The 21,300-nt window shown below is 30.2% G+C and overlaps 1 protein-coding gene across 1 annotated transcript in view; it reads right to left on the minus strand.

The window, feature by feature from the left end:
* The window catches only part of LOC129989213 (anoctamin-7-like), a 165,463-nt gene that overhangs the window by 67,936 nt on the left and 76,227 nt on the right, over positions 1 to 21,300 (minus strand). The window contains exons 2-3 of the mRNA XM_056097593.1: positions 8,295 to 8,432; positions 2,727 to 2,829 (exon numbers count right to left, since the gene is read on the minus strand). Of these exons, the coding sequence (XP_055953568.1) occupies positions 2,727 to 2,829; positions 8,295 to 8,420 (229 nt within the window). The 5' untranslated portion in view covers positions 8,421 to 8,432. The remainder of the gene's footprint in view (positions 1 to 2,726; positions 2,830 to 8,294; positions 8,433 to 21,300) is intronic.

Raw genomic sequence — 21,300 nt, forward strand, 5'->3', positions numbered from 1 at the left:
AAATTTTTCCCTTCAGTGATTTTTACTATGAGATTTTGATAGGGATTTCTTTGACACGTGTATATTTGGGAAATGGCAATTCATATATCTTTAAAAGAATGTTGTAAACATTAGGGATTTTTAACCCTTCATTTGGAGTATCAGAAAATGTTGAAATGAGCAGTTTTATAGAGTGCGTGTATAATTAATTAAATAAAAGTGGGAATTGGACGAGGATATAAGAGACCATTTTAGAACGAAGTTAATATGAACAAAATTAAAATTAAAATTTGGAAATTAATTAAGACTTAAATTAGATTAACATATATCATGACAAGCACATATATCTTTCTCTTTATCATCTGTTAACTTCAATTTTAAGATCGATTTTAACTTTGGAATATCTTACTTCTTAATTTACATAAAAAGGTAGGTCAAAAATTGACTGCAGATAGAGAACGATAAACATTAGATAAATGAAATGTATGTTGCAGTACTGGAATATTTATTCTACGGAGGTGCCATTCAATATGGAATCCATTTGCGCTATTATATTGCTATTAACTTTATTTCCACAACAATACATGTTCGTAAAACTTGAGGCTTATTATTACGGCTCTTTTACATACTAAAGGTTTTTAGTACTTGTTATAGATTTTTAGTATCTCAAACATGTTTCTTAGCTTGCAGCATGATACATTATCGGATAAAGTATTGAGGAAGTCTAACATTGGTTTTCCGCGTTAAAAAATACTATTAGCCTTAAAGAAAACCTTCATGCTAAGAATTACTGGTATTAAAATAATCTATAAAATGAGATATAGAACGTGATCGTTAATTAGATCAGGTATAAATTTAGAAAAAATTTTGATGCAATTTTTGAATTTTTACGTAGGTATTTATTATATATAAGAGTGAAATTTTCAAGTTAATATTAATAAAGTTTTAAGTAATGGTGAAATTCCAGATTAATGCCTGCATTACTTTTTGAAAGATTCAATTTGTTGGAAAAGCAAGGTCTACAAAAAAATGCCTATAATTTTTATTTATTTATGTATCAGTTCTGTTCTGCGATTTCCAGCTGTATTATAAAGACCAATTTTCTAAAAACAAAAACAAAAACAAAAATTGAAAAGAATAAAGTCTTACTTATTGTCAATTAATTCTCGAAAAACTTTGAAAAGTAGTCACATATTTAGCCTGAAGTCACATATTTAAAAGTATATCACATACCTAAGAGGAATTCAAAAAATTTCGCTCAAATCTTAAGAGAATGAAAAATATTTTGCCAATTTGCTCCTGATCTAATTAAGCTATCATTATATTACATAGTTTATTTTATAGATCTTTTTAATGCCAACAAATTATTAGTTTGAAGTTTTACTTTCAAATTTAAAGCTTTATATTGAAACAAGAAAAACCATAATTAAAACTTCCATTTTTCCACATTTTGCCATTTTTCACTAAGATTCGATTGGGCTGACGAGGGTTAAATGAAGTACCAAAAAAATATCACGAAAGGCCGACAGAAGTCACTTGAAAAATTATTAAGACACAAAAAGAACTATAAGCTTGCTTCTGCATTGTGTCCTAATATTTTCTTCCAATCATTATTTTCAAGGAAGTTATGTGCTGCATTTGTTGCAATCGCGACAGTTGTTTCGAACAATCATGTATTTAAAAAATCACTGTCTGTTTTTCACTTTCAAAAACCATTCAAATTATGTTTTTTTTAATAGTAAACGGGCCATATAGCTCAAAGGGGGTGGAAATTTTCATTTCGCTATAACTTTCTTAGTATTGAAGATAGAAAAATAAACCCAATTACCCAAATTAGCGCTATATTAAGACGCCCTGATTTTGGCTGTTTTTCCCATGTGGTTTTGTCTCAGGATTGAAGGAATTGGAAAATAGTAACTCAGATGTAAAGGAATATACCTTTGTCTTCCAGCTTGCCGAGAAGATTTTTAAAAATTTTATCTCACGATCTCAATTTTAATATGGTTAAAATGATATGCTAATTTTCAATGTGAGCTCCTGTATTTTCAATATTTTATAAATATACCTATTTATTAAAGGAAAATACACACTGAAGCAAAAACGTCAGCTATTGAGAAAAGCTTTTTAAAATGAAAGTTAATATAAAAATATTAAACATACACAGCCAATATAAAAATATTAAAAATTATCAAGACTTTAAAATCAAATATGCTCAATGTCAAAATTTTAAAATAGCATTCGAATTTAAAAGATGAATTCGAAGTAATTAACCTTAAAAATGTCAAAACTTCAAAGAAAGTATAATAAAGAATAAAAATATTACAAATTTTATACATTCATTCATAAGAACTTTAAAAAACACATTAGGAGCTTAAAACTTGTAGACATTTGATTTTAAAAACTCTAAATAATATATTAAAATTATGGACTAATGTACATACAATTTGAACAATTGTACAATCCATGCAATTTGAACTAATACTTTTAGTTAACATTACAAACGTTTCAAAATATAATGGAGGCCTTTTTTTTTTATTTATAACTGAAAAAAAATTTTAAGAAAAAGTGATGACTTAAATATTCCGGCTCCACATTTTATGCCTATAATGCACGAGTTTTAATAGAAAAACACTTTTATCAATCCTGATTTAAATGAAACTCGCTATAAGAATTTTAGTTTTCAAACATCTTACGTAACTCAATTCAAGTCTGGAAAAAACCTGTTATTTATTGTAGCCATTTCTTACCTATTTTTCTCTTTCCGTCTCTGAAATATGTATACTTGTCACATTTGGGCACCGGAGGCATTACGATTCCGCAGTCGTTGCTCAGCGACTCCGTCTCTTCTTCCTTCGGGGAGAAGCAAAGAATATTTATAATAATAAAGAAATGTTGTCGAGAACCAGAATGCATTACCTGAATTTATCAGTAAATTTCGTCTTAAATAATAATTTTCAACATTTCGTAAATCGATCAATTTTAATCACAGAATAATGGACTTCTTTTCTGCTGTTCTTTTGTTTAAAATGTTACAGTATCAAGAATATTTTACTAAATATGATTGACAGGATTGGGAGATTGTACAAAAAGCTGCAATTCGTAATTTTTTGAGAAATATAATCACTGATTTAAACAGCATCAATATAATTCTTTTTATCATTTAAAGCATTTGTCCCGTTGGAACTGAGCACATATCTTGTGTATCCCCATTGGAACTATATGTATATACTATCTATCTTTTATAATACTACCAGAAAACAAGCATCTGCCTTTTATTTTTCCAAGAATTTTTAATTTAAGCTTATTTTGTTAATATTAAATGCTAAATTTATCAAAATTTTCGATTATCTTAAGCATATGCTTCGAAAATATTATTTATCTATTATTAAATTTACAATAAAATCATCAATTTCAATGCTATTTGATTGTTTACATCGGAAAACATTTTAAACAAAGCCATTAATTTTCCTTTAAACAAACGTTCAATATTAACGACTAAAATGAAAATTTGAGTGAAGGAAAGTATTAGCAGAATGCCTGATTTGTCCTTAAACCTATTTACCTAAAATTTTATATCTGGGGATTTACGATTATACAAAATCAATTAAAAGATGAGAATTTGATAGGGGTTAAGATTTAAATTTTGAAAATTATGCAAATATAAATACATAGATGGCCCCTTATGCGAAAACAATTTGCATATTTTCAAAGAGGATATTATTCCGAATCGAGTGACATTTCGCTCTTGAATTCAACTTTCATAGATTGCGAACAATAATAAGAGTCCGAATACTTTTTTCCAGACAGTTCAATAATTTTTAATGTACAATAAATAATTTTTTGGCGGGGGGGGGGAGGCACGTTAAATCCGTCGGGGTCCAACGTTTTCCCGCTGTTGTGTGTGGAAGTTTGGAGGGGGGGATGCCAGCTTTGGTGTCATCTTAGTCATCTGACCACGGTTCAAAATTGCTAGGTACCTCCCAAAATAGCCCTAGTGTTGCTTTAAAACGGGACGTAAATAATACTTAAATTAAACTAGTGCAATAATTTTCTATAATTAGAGAAAGACTTCATATCCATTATATCATGATTTGTTGATATATAGCAAATGTGGAGCATTAAGTAAAGCAAACTTTTCACTGGTTACATGTGAGGAAACGGAATGTATATCTTCCAAGATTATACCCCAAGATAAAGTCCTAAACATTTTGTTTAACTGTTGTTGCTGACTTGTTCCGTGTTTCTAAGAATGGAATTTCGTATTTTATTCTGATGGGGCAAAGGACTGAAATTTAGTTTAGATGAATATCTTCAATGATAATATACTATTTTAATATTTTAAGAGCTTTAGTGTAAATTAATGATAAAGGTTAAACGAAATAAAATTGACGAAACATGCTACGTGCGGGTTTCTAAGACGAATAATACCACACTACTTATCCTGCGGTTCTTAATCGGGTAAAGAAGACTGAAACCTCCGCTTTCTAAAGCTCTTTTCATCATGCAACCAAGAAAAGCGTCTCCACTCCGAGATCTTTTCATCGCGCAACTATGCAGAGGTGGCGTTAGTAAAGGAATAAAGGGGGCAATTGCTCCTGTGTCGGCAACCGCTTAACCCCACCCCCTCCCATTGGCAAGAAAATTAAGAGTTTCTTCGGTAACAGTCTTCACTATATCGGAACGTTTGTGAAGAGCTGAACAATAGCCATCATGATAACTCAGACACTATTTTAGTTTAATTACATTACCGTTTCTTAAATCACCACTAGGGCTAGTTTGGGACGGACCTCGTAATTTTGAACCATGGTCAAATGGAAAGGACGACACCCGAGTTGGCACCCCTCTCCAAACTTCCACACTACGCCAGAGGGGGACGTTTGGTCCCGACGGATTTAACGTGCACCAGACCAGCTTACACGACGGTTTTTCGGCACAATTGTGTTTCGAACCTGAAACCTCTAGTTCCAAAGCCGAGATCTGACCACCAGACCACCGCAACCCCCAGACACCGCTTTAAAACAAATATATTATAAACAGTAGAAAAATCCGCCACAATTTATGTAGGCAAAATGAGTACATTTGGCAAAATAGATGACAGGATGACAAGTAAATAAGATATTGCATTTTGACGATAATTTTTGGTCAATCCCTTAAGAAATCAATGCGATGGTCGACGACGTTAAATACGCAGATTTTCAGAATCTGATTCAAATGTCGTTCATTCAACTTATAATTTGCACTTTTTTTGGCAGTAAAAACCGACAATATGAGAGTTGAAAAATATTGCATTTTGCCGAATATTTTTGGTGGATAAGATCTGGTAGTTGTAGATCAAACGATCTAACTTATAGAGTGCCAACACACACATAAAATTAAAAATAAATAAATAAATCAAAATTTGATGTTTTGATAGCTTTTTTTCCAAATGTGTGTGTTTTCCCACATTTTCAAATATAAAACTGGTGTTAAAAAAAAAAAAAAAAGTGGTGAATGAGAAAAACAGAAAAAGGACCTGAGATGCTGTGTTTTATCGTGATGGATCTCCGAAGACTTGACATTCCCCATGACTGGAAATTTTAAATGTCCATACTCATGAACTGAGTACTTTCGTAGTACGTATTTGAACTGGATGAAACTTTTTTTGGACAATTCTCTCACATGATCCTCTTTGCTTCTTCTGTGAGAAATTGCATAAACCATTTTCGTTTAGAGAACATTTAAAAAGTTTCCGGAATTCTTTAAAAGAATGCCATGCCATCATTTATTCATGCATTATTTGACGCATGCAGAGTTTCGTAATGGAGAATTTTTCTCAGACACCAATTTGATGGAATGGGTTGAAATATACGTCTTCTATATTTGCACTAAAAATACCGTTATATAAATATTTTTTTTCTCTCTTGATCTCGATTTTCCGCTTCCCACACCGCTTTTTCTCTCGGAATAAATATTGATTCAACATGAGGCATTCTCACGCTCCGCTGATCCATTCTATTCCGAAAGTGTTTGGAGGAAAGAAAAAGAATGAAAGAGGATTTCCCCTCCTACAAGGAAAGACTGCTGATGAATAAATAGCACGATATATTCTTCCTCTTTCTCCTTTTCCCCCTCCTTTTCGGAAATCCGGGATTTCGATGTGTGTTCGGTGTTCAGGTCAGACGCACGGACAAAGTGAAAAAAGGAAATTGAAAGAAAAGAAAAACTAAAGACATACTAAAAATATATTAGAAACACTGCTAACACAAAATTAAATAAAAAAAAAGTAAAGGCCAAATGTTTAAATTAAGCAGATACGCAAACATCGTGAGCGATTTATCAATAAATTGAATTTAATCTAAGCTTCTGTGTATATTTTAATGTCGTAAAGAAACTAAAGAACTTAGAGAAGCTCTATCTAATAAGTTCACTTATAGATAGATATTTGTCTTATATGATTGAATTCAATATTTATTATTATTTTTCTTTCACATTTTCAAATCTGAGGTGAAAGAAAAAGTGGACTATGATGAATACAGAAAAAAAAAAAAAAATGTGATTGATTTTTATAATTTTTAAAAATGAGACTAGAATTTGTTATTGCTTTATTTTTAATATAATATGTCTGTACAGAATATTGACTTTTAGCATTAATTGTGTTATTGACTTTCCCTATTAATTAAAATGCATTTTAATCGGAGGGAAAACCTTATCTATGAAGTTTATCAATCGACATTCCAAGATAAAACTATAAAAAAAAAAATTGGAAGTATTTATTTTACCCATATTTGGCTCGAATCATTATAATTATTTTTTATTTTTTTCTTTCTTTTTGGAGCCATAAACAGCAGCTAAAGACTTCCAGCCAACAAAGAAAAAAAATCTTACATTTTTCAGTTTCCTCATCTGTGTTATAATGCCCTGCCTATGTGTCTTGGCCGGCCTTCTTCTCGGTATGCCACCAAACTAAACCTATAGACTGCATTCCCATGCCAGACACAGTAGCGTAGCAAGGAAAAATGGCACAGAGAAAAAACATGATATTTTCGCTTCTTTACCGTCATTAGTTGTATGACATATATAAATGACGCTAGGGTAAAATATTAGTTTTTCACTCTTTCACCATATTTGGTTTTAAGAATGAACAAATGAAATAGTGGTTTGCTCCCAAGACTCTAGCTGAGACTTTGCATCTGGGGCATCTGCACTCCCTCTTCCGGTCTCTACGTCACTGGCCAGGACCCTCAGAAGCGTAGTTCGATGGGGAGTAATTTGTCCAATCGACTAAAGGTCAGCTCTTGTTTTAAAAGTAATTTATAGGAAAGAGAGACACTTCTGTGGTTCGTTTTAGTATGCTGAGACGACCACTTTTCGACAATTCTATCTCACTAAAGGGTGAGACGCGGAAGGATATGTGCATTTCCGGAATTTACTAAAAAATACTCCTATAAAAATATATTAAGATATAAAATTTTTTTGAAAAATGGGTCTTTAGTTTTAGTTGAAAATCGTATGAAAATACTTTTATAATTATTATTTTTGAACTTTTAATGTAAATCATTAAAAATTCACGACACAGCAGAAAAAAAAAAGGGGCATTCCCTGAATATAAATGAAACAGACAATTAATTTTTACTTTTATTATAAAAAAGCAATAATGATACTTCAGAAACAGATTTTTCTCGAAGACGAATAATCAACATCTTTTTTTTTTATCGCTTCAAACTCACGCCAAGAAGAAAACAACCCCCAGACTTTCGTCCGATTTCTCCTATTCGAAATGGATCTTCCCTACCGAAATTTGTTTCTATGACGCCCACCATATACACAGACATTAGGTGGGGAGTGTTCTCCTAGTGGACACACAGTATTTTACTGTTAAATATAAATATCTCGTCCTTTCATCTTTATTCTGACTTCTATTTTGGCGCATTAAACCCGTCTTAACACGTGCTCAAAGCTGCGAAGGTTTATAGAATCTCTTGCCAAACGATAGATAGAGGCATTTTTTAGGTTTAGTTTGGTTTGGTTTGGTTATATTAACGTCCCGTTTGAAGCAATACTAAGGCTATTTTGTGACGGACCTCGTAATTTTGGACCGAGGTCAGAAGACGAGGACGACACCTGAGCTGGCACCTACCTCTCCATACCACACCACACAAGCGGGAGGACGTTTAGTCATGACGGATTTAACGTGCAACAGACCCACTTACACGACGGTTCTTCGGTGGAATCGGGTCACGAACCTGAAACCCTCCGGTTCCGAAGCCGAGACCTTACCACCAGGCCACCACGGCCCTTTTTAGGTTTAGATAGGGAACTCCACGAAGCAAACTTACCAGTTCATCCCGGGATAGAATGTAGTCCTCTTCTTCCCCGACCTTCCTGCAAGAGCCATAAGTCTCTCTTTGTTTGTCGGCGGGATTCAACTCGTACTTTTCTCCCTTCTTCTTGAAATGATGCATAACGGTATCTGCCTGTTCGAGAAACAATAGAACTACGTTAAATCATTAACACAAGTAGTTTGAAAGGTTGATTTAAAATGGAAGAATTGTGAAAATCAACAGGGATTGTGAGGAACATACAATAGATGATACAATTTACAAAATATTGCTTTGAATTTATATTTATAACTGCTAATATGAACTGTTATTGTTAAGGATTATGTGCTCTCCACCACCATTTATTATTGAAAGAAATCGAAATATTTCAATGTGCACTATCTAGAGGAAAAACATGTGACAGAATTTTTCATTGGTCACAGTGATTTGATTTCAGTGATATTTATTTTATCTGAAAGCTAATGAGGTTTAATTACATCATCAAGGATCATCTATCCTTCTTTAATCTCCATTTTCTAAACATGCTGCAAAATAAAATATTGACAGAACCCCCAACTTCAACAACTGCGCCGATTTCGACTTTTATTTTTGTCATTTTGTGTGTACAGATAACTAGTTAAAATACTCTATGTTTATTTTGAAACTATAATTTTCAACAGTATTTTCATTTTGTGTAATAAGGTAAAAAGAACCTGGTTTGTAATACTAAATGGATACCATTAATATAGTGGTCAAACAGTTGGTCACCGAAGACGGCCTAGTAAAATTTTTAAAATTAAACGTTTATTATAAAGTGGGGAAAACCATGACTTGTTGTAAATTTTGAGTACAAAATTATCATTTCTTTTTTATACGATTTTTATGCATACAGGTAAAAGTTAAAAAAAATAATAATAATAATTGTCATTTGACATGTTGAGTTGTGAATATTAATATTATAAATATTAAATTGTTGTGAATATTAAATAATTATTATGAATTAGGTTAACATCAATATTAACATAATGCTTTTCGATTTATGTTTTGATAAGCAAAATATGCTTCAAATTTTTCGATTAAGTTGATTGCACCTTGAAAAGAAGAAGCAATCACTTCTTGGCTTATTTTCCACCATTATTTAAATTATCATCCCATAATTTGCGTTCTATTCATTCATCAATTGTGAATTACTCCGAAATCATCATACAGTTATCATAGCTAGTCATCGGTTTCATTCTAAGTCAGCGTCGAAAAATAACAAATAAAGTATAACAAAACTGTGTGTCTGTTAACGACGGGCTTATTTTCGTTATTAGCAGCCCTCGGCGACCAACTTGCTCACCCATATTATTGACCTATTAGACAATGAAATGATCAGTTGAATTAGTCTACTTTAAATTATTAGGGTGCAAATCAAAAAAATGTATATACTATAAAATAAAAGTGGAAGGAAAAACCTATTTCAGAAGAAATGCCCCAAGATGGTAATTTTTTCTTTACACCAACAAAAGCACCCAGTTTAGTATTTTGATGGATGAGCTTCAATTTAATCATAAAACTGTTTCAAAATGAAAACCAAAGTAAATTTTAATAATAATGTGAAAAAAGCTTGTATAGAAATAAAAATGATATCGTCAAAAAGATAATTTTCTAAATATTTAAGTAATACAAAAGCCATTATTGTAGTATCATGGTTTTAGATGTTATAAATATCAGTTTTCTTACGCATGTCATAATGATTATCCATCTAGCGTCAACTGTCTATTTTCACGCTCGATTAAACTTCGTTTCATGCTTGTTTCTATCATTTTTTAGAATATTCTTTCCTGTCTCAATGAAGTTTTTAGTGACACGGCAAGCCCACACCTGAGAATTTCTAATAACAGTTTGCAGTTTCATTAGTTAGGCAAAATGGCGAATCAAATGCAGCTATAAAAATGCTCGATGAAGCAGTCGGAACTGTTTATAAAACGCTTTGTTTACATTTGATTGTTGCCATTCGTCAATACATATTTAATACGGGTGATTTCTGTGCCACGTACGTTACAAATGCTTTGGTTCTGTGCTTAAACGACTTATAAATGTAAACCAGCATGTATAGTCTCTCCGAAATTTTCTCGTATGCTCCTTAATACAGATTCTATCCTTTTTCTTGTATAAGAATTGTGGTCGAGCTCCATGAGAGTTCAAATTTTTATTTTCAGAATCATGTAAATGAGCACTTTATGCTTCTTATCACAGTGAGGAGAACCAAAAATGCATTTTGGATGCCTCACTTTTAATCTATTGAAACTAAAATTTCATATAGAGCTCGGATTTTAATAACTTCAACACATACCAAATTTCATCAGTTTGCACATCTTAGTTATGATGAAAATGCACAAACCAACAGATAGTCACCAATAGATCAAACCAACAGATAGTTTTTTGGACAAAAGGTGATTTGAAACATGGAGATTTGGCTAAATCAATAAATCAAATTCCTTGATTATTCCAAACTGCCATCTTTACTTTATTACTGTCTTTTAGGTAAATTCTTATAGGAAAACTACCTATTGCAATGGTTCTCATGACAAGAATTCGGGAAAATTTCTATAGTTCTTTACCGATTATGGTTTTTAGAACCCAAAACCACCCTTGCTATCTTGTGAAAAGGATAAATAGAGTAATTTTTATTGGATTTTAACTGGCTTGGAATATGTTGTCAGAAATGTAAAAGTCTCGGACGATTTCGCAAATGGCCCATCTAGCTCAAAGGGTGTAAAAATGATGGAGGGGGGTGGTGAAATTTTCATTTCGCTGTAACTTTCTTAGTACTTAAGATAGAAAAATAAATCCAATTAGCGAAATTAGCGCCTCATTAAAACAAACAACTTTTATATTTAAAGTTTTTCAATAATTGCGATATCTTGGAAGTTAGGGGCTGAAAAGGGATTTTCAAAGCCTAATTTTGACTGTTTCTAACATCACGATTTATGTTGCCAGATAGTAACTTAGATATAAAGGAATCTACATATGCCTCTTAGTTTGTCCAGAGGGTTTGTTTTAAATGGGGAAATAACTATGTATTTATAGCTGCCGCATAAAAGATGCTTTACTGTGTTTGAAGAAAATTTAGTTTTAAATGCCAGCTATTAATATGCCATATCACAACACTATGTTCAAAACGGAAATTTTATGACATTTGGAATTGAATAGAAATAAAATGTAAATTTAAAAAAAATGTCAATTAAAAAAAAAAAGAATTCTGAATTCTTATTGTATTTCTCCTTATTGAGGTTGGAACTGGAATATATGTATGTTGATTAGATTTATTTAATATGATAGAGTTTAGATTTTAATATAAGAGAATGTTTATAGACTGGCATGTTACCTGTAATTTACAATATGTATGGTATACAATACGTTTAGTAAAAAAAAAAAAAAAAAAAAAAAAAAAAACTTTCAAAACTCTACAGGGTAGATGTGGATCTAAAACTTCTGAATTCGATAGTTTTTTTCTTGGGTAATTAGGTAGTATGTGCTACAAAGTACCCAACTACATATAAATGTAGTTTGTTTTTCTAAATTTTAATAACCGTCAACCACTTTTTATTCCATTTTAAATTTTTAAAATGGCATCATTGAAAACTTTTTAAGGATACTATTACTCTCAATTTGATAGTTTTTCTTAGGTAGTAGGTGTTCCCAACTACCCACGAATAAAGGTTTCTTTCTTTTTTTTTAAAATTTTAATACCTATTAATCACTTTTTATTCCAATTTAATATTTAAAAATGGTGTCATTAAATTTTTTTAACCATATTTCTTTATTTCCAAACAATTTCCTCTCTAATTTTAATAAAAGTTTTCGAACATTTTTATTACATTTTACAACAATACTTTTCATTGTTTTAAATACTGGATTTATACTCAAGCATGTAGCGATATTATTACATCCATTTTTTTTTGTGTGTGTATGCATGCAGATTATCCCTGCGGTAAACTGAGAGTAAATTTTAATAATAAAATAAGAATAAATTAACGGAGCAGGGAATATTCTCATGCTACGATATTTTGTCTAGCGGTTCATATCTCCTTTCAAAAAAATTCTCGTGACACGAAATATAATATTTAAAGAATTGCAATCCCTTCTAGGTTTATAGATGATATTATATTACAAGCCTTATTTTTACCATTATTTAATGCTTTTGCCTTCTAGAATTTTTACTGTTTTGCCCGTCTACAAGGCAGTGGTTTTTTTTTAATTGTTCATGAAAATCAATTTAAATACTTCTATAAGAAAAAGATCCCAATTATCCACCGTTATAAAATAAACAAACCTTTTCGTAAAGATAAAAACAAAATTTGGTCAAGGCAGTTTAAACATTAGTTACTCTCTGATATACTAGCATTGCTCCTGATGAAAACATCTTTTTATAATTAATAAAAAAAAATCAATTTTTAATTAACTGTTACGAAATTTTTCCTAAAACCTTTCTTACACTTCAATACTTGCGAGTAAAAATTAAAATATTTATAATAAAGTTAATGATTGGTGTCACATATCAAAGTCAGCTGTTGTCATCTTAAGAGACTTAAACAAGGTATGCAAGAAAGTAAAAATATATTTTATAATAATAATAATAGTCAATGAAAGGTTTAATTTTTGAAAAATTATGTTAGATATTTTATAATTTTTTTTTATTTACAACAATTACAAAAATCTTAATTCCATATAAAATAATAAATTTTAATAGACAAATTCGCTCTATCGTTTACAAATTTACTTTTAATTAAAACGAGGATATTAATTTCCACAAAACGATTTTTAGATTTTGTAGTTTCTAGAGGGAAGATCGCACCAAAAATTTTTTAGAGACCGACAAGAACAATGCTTTTTTCATGTTATTAATAAAATAGTTACACAAAATTTATTTGAACATTGCAGTTAGCAACTTAGAGATAAAAAAAAATGTGATTTAAAATGTCTATAATTCAATAGCAATTGCAACATTTGAGACAAAAAAAGAATGCCTTTATTACATGGAAACATAATTTTAAATTATTATTCCTTCAACAAAAGAGCCCATTTTTCGGAAATTAGCACACACAAGGGATCATTTTTGACTCCAAATTATCAAGTACTTACTCCTTATCTTATTGTATTGTGGCAGTTGTATAAAAGTTGTATAAGTCCTTACTGGCAGTTTGTATAAAAATAAAATATGGTTAATGAATATGAATATTTTTTTATGCAAATATATTCTATTTAAAACACAAACACGACTTTTGATTTAAAAAAAATCAAATCAAAATTGAACTTAGCTTCTTTTTTCCATACCTTTTTCTGTATTCATTTCCTTTTCACCAATTCGATTTATATAAAACTTAACGTTTTTAAAATAATTTTTTTTTCAGTATAAGCATTAAAAAAATCTATATTTTACACATAGCTGACTTCTTTGGCTAAAATTCTTTGAAAAAAGTAGCTCTAATATACAGTTTTTGTCTTTTATTTTATATATGTATATATATATATTAAAAAAAATATTTTTTATCATTCTTCATTAGAATAAAATGAATTTTTAACATAAATTTCAAGAGAATTTATTCAAATTTTCAGAAAATGCATTTTGTATTAGAATTTGCTACTTTTTAACAAACAAGAAAGGACTTTTGATCAGATTTTCTAAAGTATTCAGAATCTGCGTTTTGTTCTGATTCTATAAAATGATTACTTTCCAAAATTTCATTAATATCTGACGAATCTAAGTTACGGTCATTTTCATCATCGGGCAGAACAAAGAGATTTCCGAATATCTGCTGCTTATGTTCGAACACTATTATAGCCATAACATTAAAGGATACATTGTTTCATTGATTTTTACTGTTCTAATCTTCTACTTCAAGTTTTCGCATGAAGATATGGGAAGTAACAGGTGTAAACTTTTATAAATTTCTAGAAATTTTTTAAAAAAAGAGAACGGATGAAGTGATAAAGAGCAAGTACGTGTACTTACGTGTTAAACATGAATTATTCGATTAAAAGAATATAAAATGTCATAAAAATTATTCTTATGCTTCAGTATTTGTGATTAAAACCTGAGATTATTCGTTTGAGCATACAAGCTATTTAAATGCTTCACATTTTTATTTTCACGTAAACGTACTTTAGAGAAAGAATAGTAATCGACAAAAAAATCGAACTCGAGATTTTTACGAATCTTCACATTTTAACCCCCCTCCCATCCGTTTGTATGTAACAAAGAAAACCCCAAAACGTTTTAAGCTAGACAAAAGAAATTTGGCACATAGTTTTTTTCTACATCCAATACCACAGATTTCTATCAAATTTTGAACGAACTTCAATCAGAGGAAGTTAATCTGTATGGCTATTTGAATACAAGTATCAAAACCGCAGATTTCTATCAAATTTTGAGCAAACTTTAATCAGAGGAAGTTAATTTGTATGGCTATTTGAATACAAGTAAAGTCGATAGTTAATAAATTAAGTGAGATAAAATTTGGTATAACACAGATATAAACACAAATTTAGTATTTCAAATATAGATACCTGTCAAATTTGGAAACAAATGAATTTGACGGCCTGTACTTTCAGAAGCATGCAAACGCGATAACTCAAAAACAGCAGTGACTTAAATATATATAATGTGGTATTTGATTTTGTGATTTCAATTGCAGTTATGTGTAAAATTTTGATTCGATCGGTTGGAAAAAAATGTGTCTAAAACACAAATTATATAGAGAAAGTATAATAACCGTCAAAAAAAAAAAAAAAAAAAAAAAAATCAAACTGAAGAATTTGACGGATCATCATGTTCAGACCACTCTGAGTTCAAAAAACACATTTTTGGAAAACATCCTTCTATCTGTATGTGACAAAGATAACACAAAAACGCTTAGAACTAGACGTTTGAAATTTGGTATACGGTCCTTACACCAAATTTGCATATACCTATCAAATTTTGAGCAAAATCCATTCAAAGGAAGTCCGTTTGTTCGGATATAAGTTGATATAATAACTACAAAACGAACAGAGTTAGATAGATAAATTTCTTTACACAGATTTAACATCTATAGTGTAGGTACCTATCAAAGTTTGAAACAAAACCAATAAAAGGTTGACTGTCTGCCGATCTGTACTTCCAGAAACATGTAAACGCGACAATTCAAAAACGCAATGACTTATATATATATAAAATTAGGTGACTACAAGTGTACTTTTGAGTCAAATCTTCCTTTTAATCGACTGGAGAAAAACGTGTCTGAAGCACATATTCGCTTTTTGGATAGTATAAACCCCATGCCAGGGATTAATCGCCAAAAAACTAGCCAAGGATGACATCATAGATTCAGTAAAAATACTAATTAATACCAAAAATTAATATTTCGTAACTATTTTACACTAGTGTTATATAAGGCGTTCTCTATCACGAAAGTTTATTAGAAAGTATGCCAGAAAGTTTTTGCGAGACCATTCCTGCTGGTTATAAAGAAAAGCAAAGGAGGAAATTAATCTGTAACTAGAAGCAAAAAGTGAATGGGGAGTGATGAGACAAGACGGTTTAGCTAAAATTCCACAGGGCACAGGACATTACAAGGAAGCCGCCCCACTACTACTGTTTCGTCTCTAACAAAAGAGCAGGGAAGGGGTGGTTGAAGGCCGAAAATATTTGAATAGCCTACTGAAGGGGAGTGAACAATTTTGCACAGTGTCTGTGAATACTACCAGCCGTTTCTTAAGATCGAACCCCTCTTATAACTCGGAGGGGGGGGGGGCACAAACAAAGGAGAGGGTCTTGTAGATGTTCAAGGTCGAATTCCTGTCCCACTTTAAGAAGGAAAGGGAAGAATTCGAACCAGTATCTTCCGTACTCGCTTTTCACAGGGTCAGAGTGTCAAGGTCACTTTACAGTGCGGTCCAAACTGATCATCCGATTGGTTTGGGCCTTCTGAATGACTTCTTTCCCTTTAAACGTTTGCACTTCTTTCAAAATACGAACACTCCATTACCTTTCTTACTTGGTAAGACACCACATGTTCAAATTTTTGCATTTTTGAAATCAATAGGTTTTTATCCACATATTTAAGTTTTCTTCATCTCTCTCAAAAGTTTTCATACTGTTTTTATAACTGAAATTTTATATTTTAATCCAGAAAAATACAGTTTGGCGCAGCATAGCCAACATCATGGCTCTGGTGCCAATAAAATCCAGAAATCCATCTTTCCCTTTAAGTTAAAAAAAAAAAAAAAATCAGGGAACTGGACACATAAGATTCGAACATATTTAACTAATGAAAACAATCTAAAACATAAATACAAAGTTTAATAACGACTTCGAGATAAAATAATTTCGAATTATTAAAGAGATTTCAAATTATTGATAGTATAAAATTCATGTGACCTGATAAAAATAAAAATTACCAAGAAATTTTAAGTAAAAAATGGCCAAGTTTTAATGAATAAATCATATGACATTTATGTAAGTTGCTGCCAAGAAATTAGATTTCTCAGAAATTCTGCCTCATTTTAACCCAATAGCAGAATTCCAGATGATTTTTCGGAATTTTTTTCTGATTATTACTTTGAATATGAATGAGAGAGAAGTTTAGAATGTAATAAATTTTTTATCACACTTTATTTCCTTCAATTTATTTATTACGTCTTACGAAATATAATAAATGTAGATGAAATGAAACAATGTCGAGAACGTCAAACAATTATCTTAATTAGAAAAAAAAAAGCCTACCCAATTGCAGTTGTAATGGAAATTTTTACTGATAAGTGATTTTTTGCATCTATCAATAAATATTTGGGCTCATTTTTAACCCACAAGCACACGTCTGGGGTGTTTTAAATCTTACCAGTGGGCTTGACACTCCCGACTGTCTGGTAATAAGGCAAATTTATTTAGTATCTGCAACTTTTTCCTTCAACCTTTACTTTTATTATTCATTTAGAAGTATATTAGGAAACAACGATTAACATTTAATTGAAAACAAAGCTAATAAATTTAATGCTTTAAAGATTACGCCGGACTTGTTTAATATTTCAACTTATTTTAATGAAAAAAATTATTTTATGTGTAATAAGTTCAAATGAATGAAACAGCAATAATACCAGAAAATGTTTTGGAAAAATGGAAGCAAATTTTTGTATATTCTTATTGCAATTCACAGTTGTATTTGAAAACATAACTTATATATATATCTGTGTGTGTGTGTGTGTGTGTGTTACCGTTAAAGTATATAATGCAGTTATTTCATAAAATACCTAGTTATTCCATGAAATAACTGATCGTGTCCGTTAAAGTGTGTAATATGTTATTAATTTGACACTTTAACTAGTTATTCTATGAAATAACTTGGAATTCTATAAATTAACTAATGAGAGATAGTTAAAGTGTAAAATAAACAATTTATCTAAAATGAAATTAAACTATTGATAGACAATGAAAATGAAGCAATTTATCTAATTTATGCAGCGTATAAATGGTATTTATAGAAACGTACCATAAAATCATTTGTTACAACAAGGATTACTAAAATGACACTTGGAATTACAAAGAACATTATTTCTAAAACAAAAACATTTTTTGTTGACACACTGGGTTTTACATGAACATTTTTTAAATCCCTGACCAGTACCTAAATTTAGAGCTGTAGCAACCGACCGGAGCGATATTTCTACATCCGTTACTTCTTCGATTTTTGTTCGCAGACACTGAACTGGGATCGGGAATATAATTGTTTTATGCGGCCGTTTCTTGTGCGCAATTGGAAAAATCCTTCTTCAGTTATTTTTATGATGATAGCTAAAATAGATTCGGCATCACCTTTTCCTCTGTCAACTTCAGGCACTGGGATACGGACGGTAAACCCCACAGAGGCTTCAGAATGAGATTTATCTGACATTAATTTCATCTTTTTCGCTTGAATTTCCAAACACTTTTTTAGACTTTTCTCTTTGAACATTAAGACACAATTTGCAGATTTTCTACTCAACTTCATCTTCTGAAACATAATCTTCCGAACATGATCGTGCGAGATATACGATATAGATTATTTTACACTTTAACGGGCTGCAGATCGTTATTCTATGAAATAACTAGTTAAACTATGAAATACAAGAGAGTTTTACACTTTAACGGACACGATTAGTTATTTCATGGAATAACTAGGTATACTATGAAATAACGGATTTCATACTTTAACGGTAACATATATATTTGGGTTAACAGTGTGGAAATTTGAATTTCCTTTTTTTTACCAAGCGATATTTATTTCAAAAATTGTTATTTTTGTTATTGAGAAATAAATCTTTCACACATGATCATTACTCATTAGTATATAAATACTCTTTACACTTTGCAGTCCATTTGTAAAGAATATGAAGTGAGATAATGTTAACTTCTAATGAGAAGCGTGATATCCGATGTGTTGTTACATATGTAACACAAAACTGGAATTACTATTTGGAAGAAGAAAGCTACCATTAAAAAATGAGATACAATTAGGGTTTTACATTACATACAGATAAAAATAATCTTATTTTCAAAAATATTATTTGAATATAAGATTATTACCTTCATAATGTAAACGGCGCGGGTTTTTTTTCCGTCTCTATATAGTATTTAATTTAAATTATATCATTGAATATTATAAAGTATTTTGTGGACTGTTAATTGAATCTTGTAAAAGATTCTGACTTTTTTTTTCATAACTAGGCAATAGTGTATGCGCCAAACCAGAGCGATTCATCTTTGCTAATAATTTAGATGAATATGTGCGTGTGTAGGTTCTCTACAGGTCGGCTCATTTGACTCGGCTGCCAAATTTGGCACATATATACTTCGATGGGTGAGAACGTGCACAGCAAGCGACTTTTTTAGAATTTTATTTGATTAATAATTAATCAAAATTTTGGAGTTTTTTTATATCAGTTTATGGAAATATTATAGCATAAAAATGGTATTTGCATCATCTTAAAATTCTAAAAATTAACTATACAACGATGCCGATTATTTGCGCATAATTTTTGCAATTTTCAATTCATTAAAAAATATTTGAAGCGTATTTTACACAATAAATTTCATTGTTGAAGTGAAACTCAAATTGTTTTATTGTTGGCGCACTTTGGCCAATTTTAGACCTTAAATCATTAAAAGACATTCTATCAATCAATCTACCGAATTTTTTCCCAATCTTTTCTTTCATTGTTGATGATCAAAATATGAAAACTGAAATATTTTTTCATCTTGAGTATATTTCAGAATAAAGTATGCTTTTAATAAAATTTTGTTCTATATACAATTAAGTTTATCTTCAGAATAAAGCAATGGCGATAAAAGGATGTAGATAAAAATAATAAAAGAAATGTATAGCACAGTGAACAGAAGAATGCCTGGTTTCTAAAGTAGTATAAATTATGTCTGTTAAAATTAGAAATTAAAAAAAAAAAATAGGGGGAGGGGTAATATATTATTTTACATCTCACTTTTTTTTATCAATATATTAAGAGGGGAAATGATTAAAACAATTATTAATGATATCAGCTTGTACTTTTCTGGATCTTCTTTTTATGTTTCATAATTTTAGATTATTTCAAGACTGACTTGAGAAAAATAATCCAATCAATTTTATCTCCACTTCCTCGAAGCGACCGTTGATTGATACAAAATAATGAAATTTATTGTTTCATAACTAGAAATTTCATCGAAAGTCAAGTTTGATATCAGAAGAGTGGAACATGTATATATATATATATATATATATATATATATATATATATATATATATATATATATTATAGAAATTTAGCTATCGTAATTTTTTTCAGTACTACATTATTGATTAAAACAACACAAAATACAATTTTTTAAAACATTTCATTTTTCAAAAACCGAAACTCTATGCCTATCCCTAAAGTTCAATGATAAGTTATGGTACCACGATTAGAATGGACACTACGTTATTATTTTTTTAAAAATACATTGTGAATTGTGTTCTTGTTAATTTGGACTGTAAAAACATTTTGTTAGTAGGGTTTCTAATTTACCGATAACCATTCAGTATAAAAACGATCTCCCTTTTAGTTGCTATAATTATTGGCCTATTTTCTGTTGGGCAATTTCATGGGCATTCTTATGAAATTATTGACAAAAAAATTAACCGTTCTTACAAAAATTAGTTTAAATTTAATACGTTGAATAAGTTAAAAGTATGTGGAAACAGACTAAATTGACTAAAAACACAGATATCATGATATACACTGCCTAAGACTTAGAATGCGTAAATCCACCACTGATGATGATGTACTTAACAGTTTTTTTTAGGGGGAAGGGGTTGTCCGATTTCAGGTGTAACTTCAAAATAAATGATTAAAAAAAAAAAAAATGCACACATCATTTTTATGAAGAATTTCAAAGCAATTCTTTATAAATCTTCATTTTGTGCGCTTTTCAGATATTTCTGTCTCCATTTTTATAAAAATAGAAATTAGATTCACATTCTAAAAACATCAATGTATAAGCATTTAATCCATTATGACAAAACAAATGCATGTATCAATTCTATCCCCCTTAATCACTGCATGTCAATGTTTTTATATAGCAGACATGAACTATTAAGGGACAGTAATTAAAATTATTCTAAAAACGATTAAGGAAATTTCATAATCATTGAATACGTATCTTTAAATGAATAAGAATTGACACTCCGAAAATATACTATTTCATACAGTGTTACAAAACAAATGCATAAACATTCTTTTAACTCTTAAAATTTTTTGATAACTTTAATGACCAGTAAATATGCCATAAATAACACTACCTTCTCATTAGCCTTATAATCTATTTAAGAGAGGTTTTAAAAAATTTATCTTTAATGATTTAGCAAATGAAATGATTACATATGTATCTTTATATGAATAAGAACTGACACTATGATTATTTGAAATTTCTATAAATGATAAATCATATGCATGAAAATAATCATATTATTTCTTTATCTACTCATAATCA

This window comes from Argiope bruennichi, chromosome 10, assembly GCF_947563725.1.
Source record: "Argiope bruennichi chromosome 10, qqArgBrue1.1, whole genome shotgun sequence".
In the NCBI taxonomy this organism is placed as follows: domain Eukaryota; kingdom Metazoa; phylum Arthropoda; class Arachnida; order Araneae; family Araneidae; genus Argiope; species Argiope bruennichi.